Source organism: Nomascus leucogenys, chromosome 5 (assembly GCF_006542625.1).
Source record: "Nomascus leucogenys isolate Asia chromosome 5, Asia_NLE_v1, whole genome shotgun sequence".
NCBI classification, from domain to species: domain Eukaryota; kingdom Metazoa; phylum Chordata; class Mammalia; order Primates; family Hylobatidae; genus Nomascus; species Nomascus leucogenys.
This window is the reverse complement of record NC_044385.1, coordinates 23284504-23303680: the sequence shown is the minus strand read 5'-3', so window position 1 is coordinate 23303680 and position 19177 is coordinate 23284504. Positions and strand designations below refer to the sequence as shown.

General features: G+C 43.3%; 1 protein-coding gene across 1 annotated transcript in view; it reads right to left on the bottom strand.

The window, feature by feature from the left end:
- Positions 1 to 19177, bottom strand: part of NVL (nuclear VCP like) — a 100911-nt gene that overhangs the window by 14159 nt on the left and 67575 nt on the right. Inside the window, exon 19 of the mRNA XM_003275069.2 lies at positions 10788 to 10894. Coding sequence (XP_003275117.1) covers positions 10788 to 10894 — 107 coding nt within the window. The remainder of the gene's footprint in view (positions 1 to 10787; positions 10895 to 19177) is intronic.

Genomic DNA, 19177 nt, shown 5'->3' with positions numbered 1-19177 from the left:
GATTACAGACGTGCACCACCACACCCAGCTAATTTTTTGTATGTTTAGTAGAGACAGGTTTCACCATGTTGGCCAGGCTGGTCTCAAACTCCTGACCTCGTGATCCACCCACCTCGGCCTCCCAAAAGTGCTGGGATTACAGGCACAAGCCACTGCGCTCAGCCAAACTCTCCTTTTTTTGAGGGCATGAGGTGTGCTCTACCTAGGATACCTCCAAAAGTTTCATTAGCAACATTACTTTCTAATTAGTAGAAATAAGGGCTAAGGAATCTTTGGATCACTGAAATCTAACTATTCTTTAATTGAAATGTGGTAATGTTTCTGACTTACAGTAAGACTAAAATGAATTCTATTTATTCTCAAGTGAGAGCAATGAGAACAATTTTAAATGGCATAATAAAGAGCTTATAAAACAAAATATGAGTATTTTGGAAAATCATTTATTGAAATGGTACTAGGATATCAAGTATTTAGAAGCTTAAATTAATTTGGTTTTTCTTTATGACATTATCTCTATTACAATAATATTATATTATTTTTTAATAAAGGCCCTAATGGAAATCTCAAATAGTTTGGTAACTATAGAAAGCTAAGCTAAAGGAATTATTAGAAAAAGAAGGAAAATAGTCTCTTAAGGAAATTATAGGCCAGGCGCGGTGGCTCATGCCTGTAATCCCAGCACTTTGGGAGGCCGAGGCGGGTGGATCACCTGAGGTCAGGAGTTCGAGACCAGCCTGGCCAACATGGTGAAACACCATCTCTACTAAAAATACAAAACTTGGTCGGGGTGGTGGCAGGTGCCTGTAATCCCAGCTACTTGGGACACTGAGGCAGGGGAATCGCTTGAATCCGGGAGGCAGAGGTTGCAGTGAGCCGAGATCACACCATTGCATTCCAGCCTAGGGAACAAGAGCGAGACTTCGTCTCAAAAAAAAAAAAAAAAAAAAAAGCAAAAAACAGGTGTGGTAGCAGGCGCCTGTAATCCCAGCTACTTAGGAGGCTGAGGCAGGAGAATCACTTGAACCTGGGAGGCAGAGGTTGCAGTGAGCCAAGACCACGCCATTGCACTCTAGCCTGGACATAAAGAGCAAAACTCCATCTCAAAGAAAAAAAAGTAAAGTTATATCCCACAAATATTGTATGATTCTACTTGTATGAGGTACCTAGAATAGGCAAAGCATAGAGACAGAAAGTAGAATGGTGGTTGCCAGGGGCTAAGGAAGGAGGAATGGGCAGTTCGTGTTTAATGGGGACAGAGTTTCAGTTTGGGAAGATGAAAAAGTTCTGGAGATGAGTAGTGGTGATGGCTGCACAACAATGTGAATGTACTTAATGCCACAGAAATATACACTTAAAAATGGCTAAAATGGTAAATTTTATGTTATATATCTATAGTATTTTACTAAAATTTGAAAAAAGTTATGGTTCATTTACACTGATATTTTCCTATAATTCTTATTAAGCATTATATGTTATGAAATATTCAGGTTCAAAAAGTAATTCAAGATGTGCTACTAGTTTTATTTTAACAAATATTTTCATTTGGTCATACAAATCTACTCTTTTTTTCTTTTTTTTTCTTTTTTGAGACGGAGTCTCACTCTGTGCCCAGGCTGGAGTACAGTGGCATGATCTCACTTCACTGGGTTCAAGCGATTCTCCTGCCTCAGCCTTTCAAGTAGCTGGGACTACAGGCGCACGCCACCATGCCTGGTCAATTTTGGTATTTTCAGCAGAGACGGGCTTTCACCATATTGGTCAAAGTGGTCTCAAACTCCTGACCTCAGGTGATTCACCCGCCTCGGCCTCCCAAAGTACTGAGATTACAGGCGTGAGTCACCGTGCCCAACCAAATTTATTCGTAAATCTATTCTTAATTACGTATCAGAGTTTAGAATCATTAATGCTTTTTTTTTTTTCTTTGAGACAGTTTCACTCCTGTTGCCCAGGCTGGAGTGCAATGGCGTGATCTTGGCTCACTGCAACCTCTGCCTCTGGGTTCAAGCGATTCTCCTGCCTCAGCCTCCCAAGTAGCTGGAATTTACAGGTGTGTGCCACCATGCCTGGCTATTTTTGAATGAGATCACCTCATTCAGGTGATCTGCCCGCCTTGGCCTCCTAAAGTGCTGGGATTACAGGTGTGAGCCACCACACCTGGCCAGTAATTATTTATTTATTTTTTATTTATTTTAAAATCCAGCTTCTGCAGGAAGCAATTTTTATTCACATAGTCGACTGTGAAAAATTAAAGAAAGGGCCGGGTGTAGTGGCTCACTCTTGTAACCCTAGACCTTGGGAGGCTAAGGTGGGTACATCGCTTGAGCTCAGGAGTTCAAAACCAGCCTGGGCAACATGGTGAAACCCTGTTTCTATAAAAAAATACAAAAATTAGCTAGGCCTGGTGGCACGTTCCTGTAGTCCCAGCTACTCAGGGAGCAGAGGCAGGAGGAAAACTTGAGCCTGGGAGGATGAGGCTGCAGTGAGCCAAGACTGTGCCACTGCCCTCCAGCCTGGGTGACAGAGCAAGACCTTGTCTCACCAAAAAAAAAAAAAAAAAAAAAGTTTGTAAAAAGTTTGCTCATCAGTAAAAGGAAAATATTTAAATATTTTGTAAGACATACACTTCAAAGGGAGTTTCAAGGTTTAAGCATGTGTATAAATGTAAAATGAAAACACTACATGGAACAGAGTAAGGGCTTAATAAATGTTAGCTATTATTATATCAGGTATTCTTAGGTCATACTTTTTTTTTTCTTTGAGATGAGGTCTCGCTCTGTTGCTCAGGCTGGAATGCAGTAGTGCGATCTCAGCTCACTGCAACCTCCACCTCCCGGGTTCAAGAGATTCTCCTGCCTCAGCCTCCCAAATAGCTGGGATTACAGGCACCTGCCACTACACCCGGCTAATTTTTGTATTTTTAGTAGAGATGGGATTTTGCCATTTTGGCCAAGTAGGTCTTGAACTCCTGACCTCATGATTCGCCTGCCTCAGTCTCCCAAAGTGCTGGATTACAGGCATGAGCCACCGCACCCGGTCTTGTCACTCTTTTAAAGACTATATATTATCTGAAAGTATTTGGCAGATCTCAAATAATGTTTCTGGTTTTCTGAGATATTTTAATGACACTTAAAAGAAGTAGAAGTTATGAAAAAAAAATTTTGGGGCCGGGCGTGGTGGCTCATGCCTGTAATCCCAGCACTTTGGGAGGCCAAGGAGGGTGGATCACGTGAGGTCAGGAGCTTGAGACCAGCCTGGCCAACCTGGAGAAACCCCATCTCTACTAAAAATACAAAATTAGCTGGGCGTGGTGGCAGACACCTGTAATCTCAGCTACTTGGGAGGCTGAGGCAGGAGAATCACTTGAACCCAGGAGGCAGAGGTTGCAGTGAGCTGAGATCGCACCACTGCACTCCAGCCTGGGCGACAAGAGCAAAACTCCGTCTCAAAAAAAAAAAAAAAAAATTCTACTTCTCAGGAAGCTTTTAGTGATAGACCTCTTATCATCACATCATCACCAGAAATACCAAATAAAAAATATAAAAAAGTAGTATATGGCTCTCTCTTTTTTATTTGAGGTGGAGTCTCCCTCTGTTGCCCGGGCTGGAGTGCAGTGGCGTGATCTCGGCTCACTGCAACCTCCACCTCTCGGGTTCAAGCGATTCTTTTGCTTCAGCCTCCTGAGTAGCTAGGACTACAGGCGCGTGCCACCACGCCCGGCTAATTTTTGTATTTTTAGTAGAGACGGGTTTCACCATGTTGCTCAGGCTGGTCTCAATTTTTTTTTTTTTTTTTTTTGAGACGGAGTCTCACTCTGTTGCCCAGGCTGGAGTGCAGTGGCGCGATCTCGGCTCACTGCAACCCCCGCCTCTTGGGTTCAAGTGATTCTTCTGCCTCAGCCTCCTGAGTAGCCGGGACTACAGGCGCCCGCCACCACGCCCAGCTAATTTTTATATTTTTAGTAGAGACGGGGTTTTACCATATTGGCCAGGCTGGTCTCGAACTCCTGACCTTGTGATCCACCCACCTCGGCCTCCCAAAGTGCTGGGATTACAGGCGTGAGCCACTGTACCTGGCCCACTCGCTCTTCTTTTACGAAACTTAGATCCCAAAAGATAGGAAGAAGTTGCTTTGACCCACAAATTTTTTTCAGACTTTTAAGAACAGGACTAAAGATCTTTATTCTAATCTCCTTATAATATTTCAGATGTTAATAGGAGAAAGAGAAAACTGTATATAAAACAATCTGGAGAATTAAAGTCAAAAGCCAGCAAACTGAAATAGAAAGGGTAAACATTAAAAATGCCAATTTTCCTCATTTTCTGTTGACTTACAAAGAACATACATGGGCAGGAAGTCTGCCTTGTGACTTCTCCCCTCTGAAATTAGATATTGTGCTTCCTCTTCCTCTCACTCTGCCCTGCTTTAGCCATCAACAAAGTTTTTTAAACAAAAACATTCATGACCTCTGAAGGATGAGGTAAGATAAGGATGTGAAATTGCACTGCTAACAGCTCTCTTGAGAGGGCAACAGGCCGACGCAGGCAGACAGGGCACAGGGAGGCTGCATGTGGGTCCTGCTCCTCCTGGGCAGCTCTGCCCAATGAGGTTCCAAGTCTTAGAATAGGACACAGTCAGAATTGGAGCAAAAATGCACTCTCAAGTCAAAGAGAATAAACTAACAAAAGCCCTTCTGCCATTGGCACAGACAGAGGCTGAGGACTGACTATGCAGCAGTCTAAACCACAATCTACAAAAGTTGCTTTGGGCCTGGCGTGGTGGCTCACACCTGTAATCCCAGCACTTTGAGAGGCCGAGGTGGGCGGATCACCAGGTCAGGAGTTCCAGACCAGCCTGGCCAACATGGTGAAACCTCATTTCTCTAAAAATACAAAAATTAGCCGGGCATGGTGGCACGTGCCTGTAATCCCAGCTACTTAGGAGGCGGGATCCGTCCACCTTGGCCTCCCAAAGTGCTGGGATTACAGGTGTGAGCCACCATGCCCGGCCAAAGTTGACCTCTATTGAAATGTCTTTTTTGTTTTTTTTCTTCTTCTTCCATATTCACAACTTTGTGCTTGGAAGCTGCAGGGTTCTTCTCTGTTACCCACCGCATTTATGTCAGATGACTTTTTTTTTTTTGGAGACAGAGTTTTGCTCTTGTTGCCCAGGTTGGAGTGCAATAGCACGATCTCGGCTCACCACAACCTCTGCCTCCCAGGTTCAAGCTATTCTCATGCCTCAGCCTCCTGAGTAGCTGGGATTACAGGCATCCACCACTATGTCCCCCTAATTGTGTATTTTTAGTAGAGATGGGGTTTCTCCATGATAGTCAGGCTGGTCTCCAACTCCTGACCTCAGGTGATCCGCCTGCCTCAGCCTCCCAAAGTGCTGGGATTACAAGCTTGAGCCACCACTCCAGGCCAGATGACTATTCTTTACACAGACAGACAAACCAAACACATACATACATATATGGCCATGAGAGAAAATCTGAAAATATAAAGCAAATGAACACTCTGGGAAGCCAGGGCAGGCAGATCACTTGAGACCAGGAGATCGAGACCAGCCTGACCAACATGGCAAAACCCCGTCTCTACTAAAACTACAAAAATTAGCTAAGTATGGTGGCGCATGCCTATAGTCCCAGCTACTCAGGAGGCTGAGGCAGGAGAATCACTTGAACCTGGGAGGCGGAGGTTGCAGTGAGTAGAGTAACATCTGACATATAGGGTGATATTAGCAGGTAGGTCTTGTTGCTCCAAGCTGGCTGGGCCCTTACAGCGAAGCTGTGGTGCTCTCCTATTACACATAAATAATTCCACAGAATATGGACATTAGACAAGGCCACTCTGTGACCATGAAGGATCAAGACAGAAATGAGAACACTCTGTAATGAAGTCTGAACATAGACAAAGCACAAACACTGTCCAAGACACGAAAATGACCAAACATCCGCCATCTTAGCTAATATAACTACTGTTTCTTTGCCAATCAGAGTTTCAGCCTTGGTCTAGTCTTCCTTCCTTTTAGGCAAGATTTATTAAGTCACCCAATTATAGAATTATGCTTGCTTTTTAACAGCCATTCAGGGCAAAGGCCATTATTAAATCCTTCCCAAATCTAACACAGGCCTCAAATCAATTAAGTCCTAATACTCTCTTACTGAGATACACCCTCAGTTCCCCATGGAGTACATTCTCCTGCGCTGCACAGAGTAATAAGCCCAACTTGTTCAACTACATGTGTGCTCTTGGTGGGCTTTGGTTGAAGAGCACTAACACAGTGGAAAAATGACGCATAATGCCATCTCCCAGAGGCAAGCACTGTATGTTGGCATATTTCCTTCTTGATGTTTTTCACTGTATGTCTTTATAAATATAGTTGAAATCTCCACACTATTCAGTCACCTTTATTTACTTCCCCTCCTCAGGAATGAATTAATGCATTTGTCATTGCTTCATAAACATTCCTATTATCATCTGGAAGGCAAGCTCCTGATAGGTAAGACAATGTCTTATGTTTCTTAGTCTCTACACAGTCAAGGATGTATTTAGTTTATAACAAATACTTCTTGACGAAGTAGGATACTTTTTTTTTTTTTTTTTTTTTTTTTTTTTTTGAGATGGAGTCTTACTCTGTCGCCCAGGCTGGAGCACAATCTTGGCTCACTGCAACCTCCGCCTCCCAGGTTCAAGCGATTCTTGTGCCTCAGCCTCCTGAGTAGCTGGGATTACAGGAGCACACCATCATGCCCAGCTAATCTTTGTATTTTTGTGGAGACAGTGTTTTGCCATGTTGGCCAGGCTGGTCTTGAACTCCTGACTTCAAGTGATCCACCTGCCTCGGCCTCCCAAAGTGCTGGGATTACAGGCATGAGCCACTGTGCCTGGCTGAAGTGGGGTACTTTGAATATTTACCCCTTGGTCTGAGGCCTAATGATTTTGGCAAATAGCACTGAAATTCTAGATGAATGAAGTATAAAGTTGTTCTGGTGTGAGTACCATACATTGAATGAAACGCAGCAGGAAGAATGAGCCAATCATTCTTCTGGTTCCAAATCTATAAAGCTCTGAATACTACATGCCTCATGTCTGGCATGTCTAGAAATAAATACCAATTCAACTTTTCTCTTTAGTTCATGAAATCCCAAGGACAAGTGTGAAAGCATTATCATTATGTCACCATGACTACAGGAAATTCATAGAAACAAAATTGGATTATATGTGTGTGCTTATTTTGTATATACATACACACCCACATACATTGACCAAAGCAAACAAAATCTCACTAACATAGTTCCTGATGGCTCACGCCTGTAATCCCAGCACTTTGGGAGGCCGAGCTGGGCGGATCACTTGAAGTCAGGAGTTTGAGACCAGCCTGGCTAACATGGTGAAACCCTGTCTCTACTAAAAATACAAAAAAAATTAGCCGGGTGTGGTGGCATGCACCTGTGGCCCCAGCTACATGGGGAGGCTGAAGTAGGAGATATGCTTGAACCCAGGAGGTGGAGGTTGCAGTGAGCTGAGATCATGCCACTGCACTTCAGCCTGGGCAACAAACAGGGTCTCTTTTTTTGACATACTGTGTCAAAAAAAAAAAAAAAAAAAAAACAACAGAGCCAACGAAAGGGAAAGAAGATACTATGATTCAGTCATCATCAGACTTGTTTGATGCAAAGAAATAAGTATATGCAACCAAAGCAGGGTTTCTTAACTTTGGCATTACTGACATTTTGAGTCGGATAATTCTTTTTTTTTTCCTTGAGACAGGGTCTCAGCTCTGTTGCTCAGGCTGGAGTGCAGTGATGTGATCATGACACACTGCAGCCTCAACTTCTTGGGGTCAAGCCATCCTCCCACCTCAGCCTACCAAGTAGCTGGGACTACAGGTGCATGCCACTATGCCCAACTAATTAAAAAAATTTTCTTGGCCAGGCGCAGTGGCTCACGTTTGTAATCCCAGCACTTTGGGAGACTTGAGGCAGGTGGATCACGAGGTCAGGAGTTCGATACCAGCCTGGCCAACGTGGTGAAACCCCGTCTCTACTAAAAATACAAAAATTAGCTGGGCTTGGTGGTGCACGCCTGTAATCCCAGCTACTCAGGAGGTTGAGGCAGGAGAATCACTTGAATGCGGGAGGTGGAGGTTGCAGTGAACTGAGGTGGCACCACTGCACTCCAGCCTGGGCAACAGAGTGAGACTCTGTCTCAAAAAAAAAAAAATTTTTTTTCTTATAGAGACAGGGTATCACTCTGTTGCCCAGGCTGGTCTCCAACTCCTGGGCTCAAGTGATCCTCCTGTCTCAGCCTCCCAAAGCGCTGGGATTACAGGCCTGAGTCACCATGCCTGGCCTTGGATAATTCTTTGTTGTTGGCTGTCCTGTGCACTGTGGAATATTTAGCAGCATGATCACGCCTCTGCGTAGTGGTAAATAAATGTCCCTAGACATTGCCAAATGTTCCCTGGGGACGTGAGGTGGGGTGGTGGGAAAATTGCCTTAGGTTGAGAACTACTAAACTAAAGCAACATGTTTTCATGGCTTTGACCACCAGCTATGGACTGATGACAGACAAAACTATAGCCCAGCCAGAGGACTCTCCTGGACTCCCAACCACAGACCCAACATCCTGCTTAACTTTTCCACTTGATAGTGCCCAGGCACCTGAAACTCAGATAGCTCATCTCCCAGACCTCTAATCCTGGTGGATGCCACCAGCTGCACAAGCTGCAAATTCATCTACCTTTTCCTTTAACTCCCAACTCTACGGTTAATCCAATGTCCTACTAATTAAAACCTTTAAACAGTTCTCATGTCTATATCTTCTTTGTTATTCCCGTGATAATGCCTTAGTTCGTTATTTTTTCTTTTTCACTGATGTTTCTCAATCATATTGCCTTAGTTCTCACATGCTTAATTTCATAACTTTTACTTTACTGGCTTCCAAGCTATTTTCCATACTGTGCATCAATAGAATCTTTTTACCCTACAAAGATGATCATTCTTCTGTTCTCATCTGCCCTGTTCTCCCTCCTCTGGGTGATTTTTAGGAACATTGCTAAAGGCGGTTTTAAGTAATGATGGCCCAGTGAAGCAGGATCACAGAATCTTCCTTTGTCAGCATCAAAAGAATACTAAAAAAAGTTAAAACAATTTGCCAGTAGCAACCAAAGAAAGGGGTAAACCTTCATGCTGCAAATGTTGAAAAGTGGGTGCGAAGAGAAAATTTGAAAGTGGCTGATAATTAGTCCTCTATTCCTGGGAAGGAGTATTGAAGAAAGAAGGTAAGTTAACAAAATCTTGTGATGTCTATTAACATTCCAAGCTGGAGACAAGCAGCCTGAGGAGAAGATAGCTCTAGAAAAAGTTAGACACACAACAATCAAGGGATTTCAGCAGATTCAGGAAGAACTGCCAAGGTATGCCACTTTCCAGGGAGCTGGACAGAACTGGGTACAATCCCATGGGAGTGGGACAGCTCCCATGGGGGAGGTATCTCCAACTGGATGGACAGAGCGGGTCCAGGTACAAGTGATTTCACCCCCAGAAGGGTTAACACCACCAGGTTAGCTCCCTCTCCCATCCCAAGGCTATAGAAATGTAGAAACAAAGCACTTCTACAGACCTCAAAATGTGATATGTGAAGGGCAGAAAAACTAGTTCCACGTAGTGAGAAGTGGGATGACAGAACTCATTCAATTTTTTTTTTTGAGAGAGGATCTTGGTCTATTACTCAGGCTTGAGTGCAGTGGCACGATCTTGGCTGACTGCAACCTCCACTTCTTGAGCTCAAGCGATTCTGCAGCCTCAGCCAGGCATGAGCCATTGAAGTCCAGCTAATTTTTGTATTTTTTGTAGAGATGGGGTTTCCCCATGTTTCCCAGGCTGATCTTGAACTCCTGAGGTCAAAGCAATCCACCTGCCTTGGCTTCCCAAAGTGCTGGGATGACAGGTGTGAGCCAACGTGTTTGGCCCACTTATTTATTTATTTTTAAATATAGCGTCTTGCGGGTCCGGGTGCGGTGGCTCATGCCTGTAATCCCAGCACTTTGGGAGGCCGAGGCGGGTGGATCACGAGGTCAGGAGATCGAGACCATCCTGGCTAACACGGTGAAACCCCGTCTCTACTAAAAAACACAAAAAATTAGCTGGGCATGGTGGCGAGCGCCTGTAGTCCCAGCTACTCGGGAGGCTGAGGCAGGAGAATGGTGTGAACCCGGGAGGTGGAGCTTGCAGTGAGCCAAGATCATGCCACTGCACTCCAGCCTGGGTGACAGAGCAAGACTCCGCCTCAAAAAAAAAAAAAAAAAAAAAAAAAGATAGGGTCTTGCTCTGTTGCCCAGGCTGGAGTACAGTGGCGCGATCACAGCTCCCTGCAGCCTTGACCTCCTGGGCTCAAGCAATCCTTCCACCTAAGCCTTCTGAGTACATGGTCCCACAGGTGGGTGCCACCATATCTGGCTAATTTTTTCTATTTTTTGTAGAGACAGAGTCTCAGTATATTGTCCAGGCTGGTACCAAACTCCTGGGCTCAAATCTGTTCACCTCGCGCTCCCAAAGTGCCAGTTTCTCCAAAAGTTTCTACTCCATTTCAAATATGATCTGATGTAAATTATTTTAAAGTAATAATCGAAGATCAGTTCACCTTCCCTTTGGGAGATATAGGCTGGGCAAACACAGTTACAGAAAAGAAAGTAATCAGTCAACCAAAATTACTACCTGTTATAACTGTCTCTATTTAAAACAAGAGAAACACATACAAAAATATACCATTTCCTTTACTCACTTTTGTGATAGTTTTTAAGATGGCAAGGCGATCTGCAGGGGGCGGTAAACCCACAAACAGTGTTTTGTCCAGGCGGCCCGGGCGCAGGATTGCAGGGTCAATTATATCTAGAGAAGAAGGGAGAAAAAAAGTCTTAAATAAAACCTTTTATTTTTATTTTTTTATTTTTTTGAGAGAGGGTCTTGTTCCATCTCCCAGGCTGGAGTGCAGTGGCATGATCTCAGCTCACTGCAGCCTTGACCTCCCAGGCTCAGATGATTCTCCCACCTTAGCCTCCTGAGTAGCTAAGACTATAGATGCATGCTACCATGCCTGGCTAATTTTTTTTTCTTTTACTTAATTTAATTAATTAATTTATTTTTTATTTCAATAGGTTTTTGGGGAACAGGTGGTGTTTGGTTACATGAGTAAGTTATTTGGTGGTGATTTCTGAGATTTTGGTGCACCCATCACTGGAGCAGCATATACTGTACCCAGTGTGCAGTCTTTTATCCCTCAACCGCTCCCACTCTTTCCCTTGAGTCCGCAAAAGTCCACTGTATCATTCTTATGCTTTGTGTCCTCATAGCTTAGCTCCCACTTATGAGTGAGCACATAAGATGTTTGGCTGGCTAATTTTTTATTTTTAGTAGAGACAGGATTTTGCCATGTTGCCCAGGCTAGTCTTGAATTCCCGAGTGCAAGCAATCCGCCATTCTCGGCCTCCCAAGGTGCTGGGATTACAGACGTGAGCCACTGTGCTCAGACCAAATAAATAAAATCTTTTAAAAAATGCAATTAACGGCCAGGCGCGGTGGCTCACACCTGTAATCCCAGCACTTTGGGAGGCCAAGGCAGGCAGATTACCTGAGGTCAGGAGTTCGAGACCAGCCTGGCCAAATTGGTGAAACCCCGTCTCTACTAAAAATACAAAAATTAGCCAGGTGTGATGGCACACACCTGTAATCCCACCTACTCAGGAGGCTGAGGCAGGAAAATTGCTTGAGCCTGGGAGATGGAGGTTGCAATGAGCTGAGATCGTGCCACTGCATTTCAGCCTGGCCAACAAAGTGATACTGTCTCAAAAAAAAACAAAAAAAACACACACAAAAAACAAAGCAATTAACATGAGATGAGAAGAACCTCTTTATAAAAAATAAAAAATTAATAAATTGCATTTTATTTAAATGAAAAGCTTCTGCTCATCAAAATACATCTCTTTGGCCATGCATGGTGGCAGATCACCTGAGGTCAGGAGTTTGAAACCAGCCTGGCCAACATGGTGAAATCCTGTCTCTACTAAAAAAAAAACCAAAAAATTAGCTGGGTGTGGTGGTGCAAACCTGTAATCCCAGCTACTTGGGAGGCTGAGGCAGGAGAATCACTTGAACCTGGGAGGCGGAGGCTGCAAGGAGCTGAGATCGTGCCACTGCACTCCAGCCTGGGCGACAGAGCAAGACTCTGTCTCAAAAATAATAACAAAAAAACAAAACATGTCCTTAAGAAAATGAAAAGTCCACCCCACCTTCCGGCCCCAAACTGCTCTTCTTCCAGGATTCCCTATCTCAGATAATGATCACCACACCACTCCACCCCACCCTACCTCCCAAATACCAGGCAGGTTTCTCCCTTCCCTCTAACCAATTTCCATCAAGCATTCCTCTGATTACGTCAACCCTCAGTCAAGGCAAAACGTGAGTCCTCCTAACTGGTCCTGCCTCTAGACTTCCTCTCTCTGGGCCTCTTTACAATGCCGCTAGTGTTATTGTCCTAAAATACACGTCCAATTCTCTCAAATTCCGCTCCCACTGCAGAATGAATCCACCAGCTGTCACTATGGCAGGAAATCCCTTTAGGATCTGACCATCTTCCTTTCTGGTTTTATCCATTTTCCTACACATTCTTCCAACTCCCATACCCTGTTTACATCAGATCTCTTGCTGTTCCCTAAACAATCCAGAAGCTTCATGCCTTCTCTGTGCTCTCAGTGGTTCCCTTCCCTGAAGTGCCTCCCTCCTCATTTATACCGGTGGGAATTCTCAAAGGACACCTCTTTCAGGAAGTTTTCCTTGAGTCTCCCCAAATAAACTCTCTCACCTTCCTTTGTGCTTGCCAGACCCTTGGTATCAGGAGCACAGAGCAAGCCCCACACCTGAAGCTCATTTTGACCGTTCCTGACTCCTCCACAAAGACCTCATTTTTAATAAAATCAAATCATTTCCAACAGTCCCTTAACCATTAATAAGAGGGTTCTTATAGCTCACAATGTTCAGACACAGGCTATAATTAATGAGATTCACGTTTCTAATAAACCTACTAAGACTTAACCAATGATGTACTCCTCTACAAAGAGGTAAATTATTATTATTCCCTTTTTAGCTAAAATTCCAAACCTGTTAGATGTTGTTCTTTAACCACCTTATGGAACCCATCTACTTATTATTCAATGGTTTCATCACTATTCAGCACATTGTTGGAATTCTCTCTTGGAATGCTAGGATTCCATACTTGGAAATAGGAAGGAATATTACTGCATAACACTTTCAATAGCATACTAGAGCATGATTCAACAAGCCTAAGGTTCTTCTGACTCTACAGGGCAGAGCTTTTCAAATATTCATGTCTCAGAATCCCTTTGCACTCTTAATTTATTGAGGACTCCTTTGTAACCTTTCTCTCCTGCCCTTCCCTGCTCTCCTTTATCCTTAGGCAGCCACCTATCTGTTTTGGCACTATAGATTAGTTTGCATTTTCTAAAGTTTTATATAAGTGGAATTATACAATATGTACTCGGCTTTCATGCAACATAATCATTTTGGGTTTCACCCAAGTTGTTTCATGTGTCAGTAATTTTCTTGTACAAGTCTTTGTATATGCTTTTTTTTTTTTTTTTTTTGGACATCGTCTCGCTCTGTCACCCACGCTAAAGTGCGGTGGGGCAATCTGGGCTCATTGCAACCTCTGCCTCCTGGGTTCAAGCAATTCTCTGCATCAGCCTCCCAAGTAGCTGAGATTACAGGTGTGCCCCACCGCCCCCCATGCCCGGCTAAGTTTTCTATTTTTAGTAGAGACGGGGTTTCACCATCTTGGACAGGCTGGTCTTGAGCTCCTGACCTCATGATCCACCCGCCTCAGCCTCCCAAAGTGCTGGGATTACAGGCGTGAGCCATGTCTCCCGGGCTGTATATGCTTTCACTTCTCTTCAGTAAATTACCTAAGTGTAAGATACCAGTAGTATGGCCGTATCAAACTGTAGGTATATGCTTAACTTTAAAGAAATTGCCGGCCGGGTGGAGTGGCTCATGCCTGTAATCTCAGCACTTTGGGAGGCCGAGGCAGGAGGATCACGAGGTCAAGAGATTGAGACCAGCCTGGCCAACATGGTGAAATCCCATCTCTACTAAAAATACAAAAAGTAGCTGGGCGTGGTGGCACATGTCTGTAATCCCAGCTACCTGGAAGGCTGAGGCAGGAGAATCACTTGAACCTGGGAGGCGGAGGTTGCAGTGAGCCAAGATCAGGCCACTGCACTCCAGCCTTGGGACAGAGCAAGATTCTGTCTCAAAAAAAAAAAAAAAAAAAAAAGAAATTGCCAAACTGTTTTCCAAACTACTTTTACCATTACATTCCCATCAGCGGTGTATAAAAGTTCCAGTTCCTCCATATCCTTGCCAACATTTGGCACAGCCAGTCTTTTCAATCTTTGTGTCTAAGGCTTGTGGTGCTTATTGTAGCTTTAATTTGCATTTCCCTAGTGACTAATGGTGTGAAGAATTTTTCATGAGTTTATTTGCCATTTGTACACCTCCTATGGTGAAGCAACTGTACAAATCTTTTGGTCATTTTTATGTTTAAAGTTGATTAAATGATTTTGTAGACTGACAAAGAAAAATGGTATATATTTAGGTTGTACAACATGTTTTTTTTGTTTTGTTTTGAGATGGAGTCTCACTCTGTTGCCCAGGCTGGAGTACACTCGCATAATCTCAGCTCACTGAAACCTCTGCCTCCTGGGTTCAAGTTGATTCTCCTGCCTTAGCCTTCTGAGCAGCTGGGATTACAGGTGACCACCACCATGCCAGGCTAACTTTTGTATTTTTAGTAGAGACGGGGTTTCACCATGTCGGTCAGGCTGGTCTCAAACTCCTGACTTCGTGATCCACCTGCCTTGGCCTCCCAAAGTGCTGGGATTACAGGTGTGAGCCATAGCGCCCGGCCTTTTTTTTTTTTTTTTTTTTTTTGAGATGGAGTTTTGCTCTTGTTGTCCAGGCTGGAGTGCAATGGCGCAATCTCAGCTGACCGCAACCTCCACCTCCCGGATTCAAGTGATTCTCCTGCCTCAGCCTCCCGAATAGCTGGGATTACAGGCATGTGCCACCACGCCCGGCTAATTTTTTTTTTTATATATATTTTTAGTAGAAATGGGGTTTCTCCATGTTGGTCAGGCTGGTCTTGAACTCCCAACCTCAGGTGATCTGCTCATCTCGGCCTCCCAGAGTGGTGGGATTACAGGTGTGAGTCACTGTGCCTGGCCAACATGTGTTTTTAAAATGTGTATACACTGTGGAATGGCCAAGTTGAGACAACTGACACACGCATTACCTCATATTCTTATTACTTTTTTTGTGGTAAATCACTTAAAATCTACTTTCTTGGCAATTTTAAAGTACCTTTTGGCCACTTTTAATATGGTGCAGATTTTTTTTTTTTTGAGACGGAGTCTCTGTCGCCAGGCTGCAGTGCAGTGGCACGATCTCGGCTCACTGCAACCTCAACTCCCGGGTTCAAGCGGTTCTCCTGCCTCAGCCTCCCAAGTAGCTGGGATTACAGGCATGCACCACCACGCCTCAGCTACTTTTTGTATTTTTAGTAGAGACGGGGTTTCACCATGTTGGCGAGGATGGTCTCGATCTCCTGACCTCGTGATCCTCCTGCCTCGGCCTCCCAAAGTGCTGGGATTACAGGCGTGAGCCACTGCGCCCAACCCAAAATGGTGTAGGGTTTTTGTTTTCGTTTTTTTTCCTGAGACAGAGTCTCACTCTGTCGTCAGGTGCGATCTTGACTCACGGCAAGCTCCGCCTCCCGGGTTCTTGCCATTCTCCTGCCTCAGCCTCCAGAGTAACTAGGACTACAGATGCCCGCCACCACGCTCGGCTAATTTTTTTTGTATTTTTAGTAGAGATGGGGTTTCACCATGTTAGCCAGGTTGGTCTCGATCTCCTGACCTTGTGATCCGCCTGCCTTGGCCTCCCAAAGTGCTGGGATTACAGGCGTGAGCCACCGTGCCTGGCCTAAAATGGTGTAGTTTTTAATCCTTTATCAGATATATGCTTTGCAAATATTTTCTCCTAGTCTGTGCTTTATCTTTATATTTTCTTATTTGCATTTTTTTAAGAGACTGGGTCTCACTACGCTGCCCAGGCTGGCCTCGAACTGCTGAGCTCAAGGGATCCTTCCACCTCAGTCTCCTGAGTAGCGGGGTTTACAGGTGTGTACCACTGTACCCAGCTTATTGGCACTTTTTGAAGAATAGTTCGGTTTATCTATTTGCTCTTTTATGGTTTGTGCTTTTAATGTCATATAGGAAATCTTTGCTTAATTCAAGGTAGAAAAAAATTTCTCCAATGTTTTCTTCTAAGAGTTTTATAATGTTGTTTTCAATGGTCTTTGATCCATTTTGAGTTATTTTTTGTATGTGGTAAAAGGTATGAATTAGTTTTTCTTTTTGCATATGGATATTCAGTTGCTCCAGTACCATTGTTGAAAGACTATCCATTCTCCACCACGTTGCCTTTGTGCTTTTTAAAACATCAACTATCTAGATATGCACAGGAATATTTCTGGATTTTTTTCTGTTCCTTTTATCTATCTGTCTCAGCTCTATGCCAATTACCATGCTGTCGAAACATCTTTTAATTTAAACACATAAATACATGCCAGGCATGGAGGCTCACGCCTGTAATCCCAGCACTTCGGGAGGCTGAGGCGGGTGGATCACTTGAGGTCAGGAGTTCGAGACCAGCCTGGCCAACGTGGTAAAACCCCGGCTCTACTGAAAATAAAAAAAATTAGCTGAGCATGGTGTTGAGCGCCTGCAATCCCAGCTACTCGGGAGGCTGAGGCAGGAGAATCGCTTGAACCTGGGAAGTGGAGGTTGCAGTGAGCCAAGATTGTGTTTCTACACTCCAGCCTGGGCAACAGGGTGAGGCTCCACCTAAAAAAAAATAAAAATAAAAAAATAAAACCCACAAAAAACTCCCCACAAAAACAAATCTTAAAGCCAGTTCTACATGCCCCAAGGTAAAGGGGCATATGGATGATAATTAGAATGCATTCTTAGTTTGGGAGTCCTATAATCACTTAACATCTCTGACAAATATCACACTTAATATTATGCAGTTTATTATTTTAATAAGTTATTTACAGTAAAAGGCATTCTGGACACTTTATATTAATTTTAGTATTAGATGACTTAAACTACACTTCACCAAAGGCTCCGGCAAGATTCCATGTATTACATCACTAGAAATGAGACGCTAATCTCTTCCTAGCTCTTCCCTAAACAGGCCCCTACCATTGTCTTTCCCATCTTAGTTAATGTGAACTCATTCTCCCAGTTTTTCAGGCCCAGACCTTGAAGCCATGCTTGATTCCACTTTCCCACATCCTTAATTACTCCATTAGCAAATCAGGTCAACCCTATGACACAATATATTCAGATTCTTTTTACATCCACAGCTATCACCCAGCTCAAACCACCACCATCTTGCACCTGCATTATTCTTACAGCTTCCCAACTGGTTCCCTATCTAATTATGTCAGAGACAGAATTCTTTTTTTTTCCTTTTGCCCTCTCAACCCAGCTTTTCAGAACTTTGGGAAATCTGGGAAGAGAAAGCCTAAGAGACAGAATTCTTAGGTAGAAGACAAAAAATAACAATTCTGATATTTACAATAAAAATGGCACTAACAATCCCAACACTTTAAAGAGAAAGTCCATTCACTCACAAATGAGATGGTTGCCTGAAAAAGAACCCTCCTTTGATCTGTTGATAAGCAGCACCTACTGTTCTATATCAAGCACCTCCCTCCCCTCAAAAAAGCTATTACAGCTTGCCATGGGTAAAAAACATCAATTAGAAAAAAAAAAAGTTAAAATTGAGAGGTAACAGTAGCAACTTTAAACTTTAGGAAAACATCGTTTTGTTAGAAATGGACCCTCAATTTTTAACCAAGGTAACAAGACAATTCAATGAGGGAGTAATTAATCTTTGCAACAAAGGTACTAGGACAAGTGGATTTTGTTTGTTTGTTTCTTTTTTTGGAGACAGGGTCTCACTCTGTAGCCCAGGCTGGAGTGCAGTGGTGTATCATAGCTCACTGCAGCCTTAATCTCCGGGGCTCAAGCAATCCTCCCGCCTCAGCCTCCCAAGTAGCTAAGACTACAGGCATGCACCACCATGCCCATTTAATTTTGTTTTGTTTTTGTGTATTTTTTGCAGAGATGAGGTCTTACTATGTTGCCCAGGCTGGTCTTGAACTCCTCAGCTCAAACAATCCTCCCGTGTTGGCCTCCCAAAGTGCTGGGATTACAGGCATGAGTCACTGCACTGGGCCCGACAAGGGATATTGACACTCAAAAGAATCAATTTGCACACTTTCCTCACAACACGCAACAAATTAACTCAAAATGGATCAAAGACTTAAATGTAAGAGCTAAAATTTTATGAGAAGAAAATGCAGGAGTTAATTTTAGTGACCTTCGGTTAGGCAATGATGTTTACACCATTGATACACCATCAAAATTGCAGGCGGTAAAAGAAAAAACACATAAATTGGAATTTATCAAAATTAAAAACTTGTGTTTCAAATGACACCAAAAAAGTGAAAAGACAATCCACAGATTGGGTGAAAACATATGTAAATCACATATCTGATTTTAGATTTGTATCTAGAACAGAGAACTCTTACTACTCAATGACAAGGCAAATAACCTAATTGAAAAATGATTCAAACAGACATATCTCCAAAGAAGACACACAAATGACCAACAAGCACAATAAAAGATGCTCAACACTATCAGTTATCAGGGAAATGCAAATCAAATCAGAATGAAATACCACCTCACATCCACTAGAATAACTATAATAAAAAAAGACAATAACAGGTATTAGTAAGAATGTGAATAAATTAGAACTCTCATATATATTTAATGTCAGAATTACTAGTGGGAATAAAAAAATGATGCAGCCACTTTGGAAAAGAGTTTAGCAGTTTCTCAAAATGTTAAACATGGAGTTACCATATGATCCAGCGATTCCACTCCTAGGTATAGATCCAGGAGAAATTAAAACATATGTCCATACAAAAATGTATACATGAATGTTCACAGCAGCATTATTCATAATAGC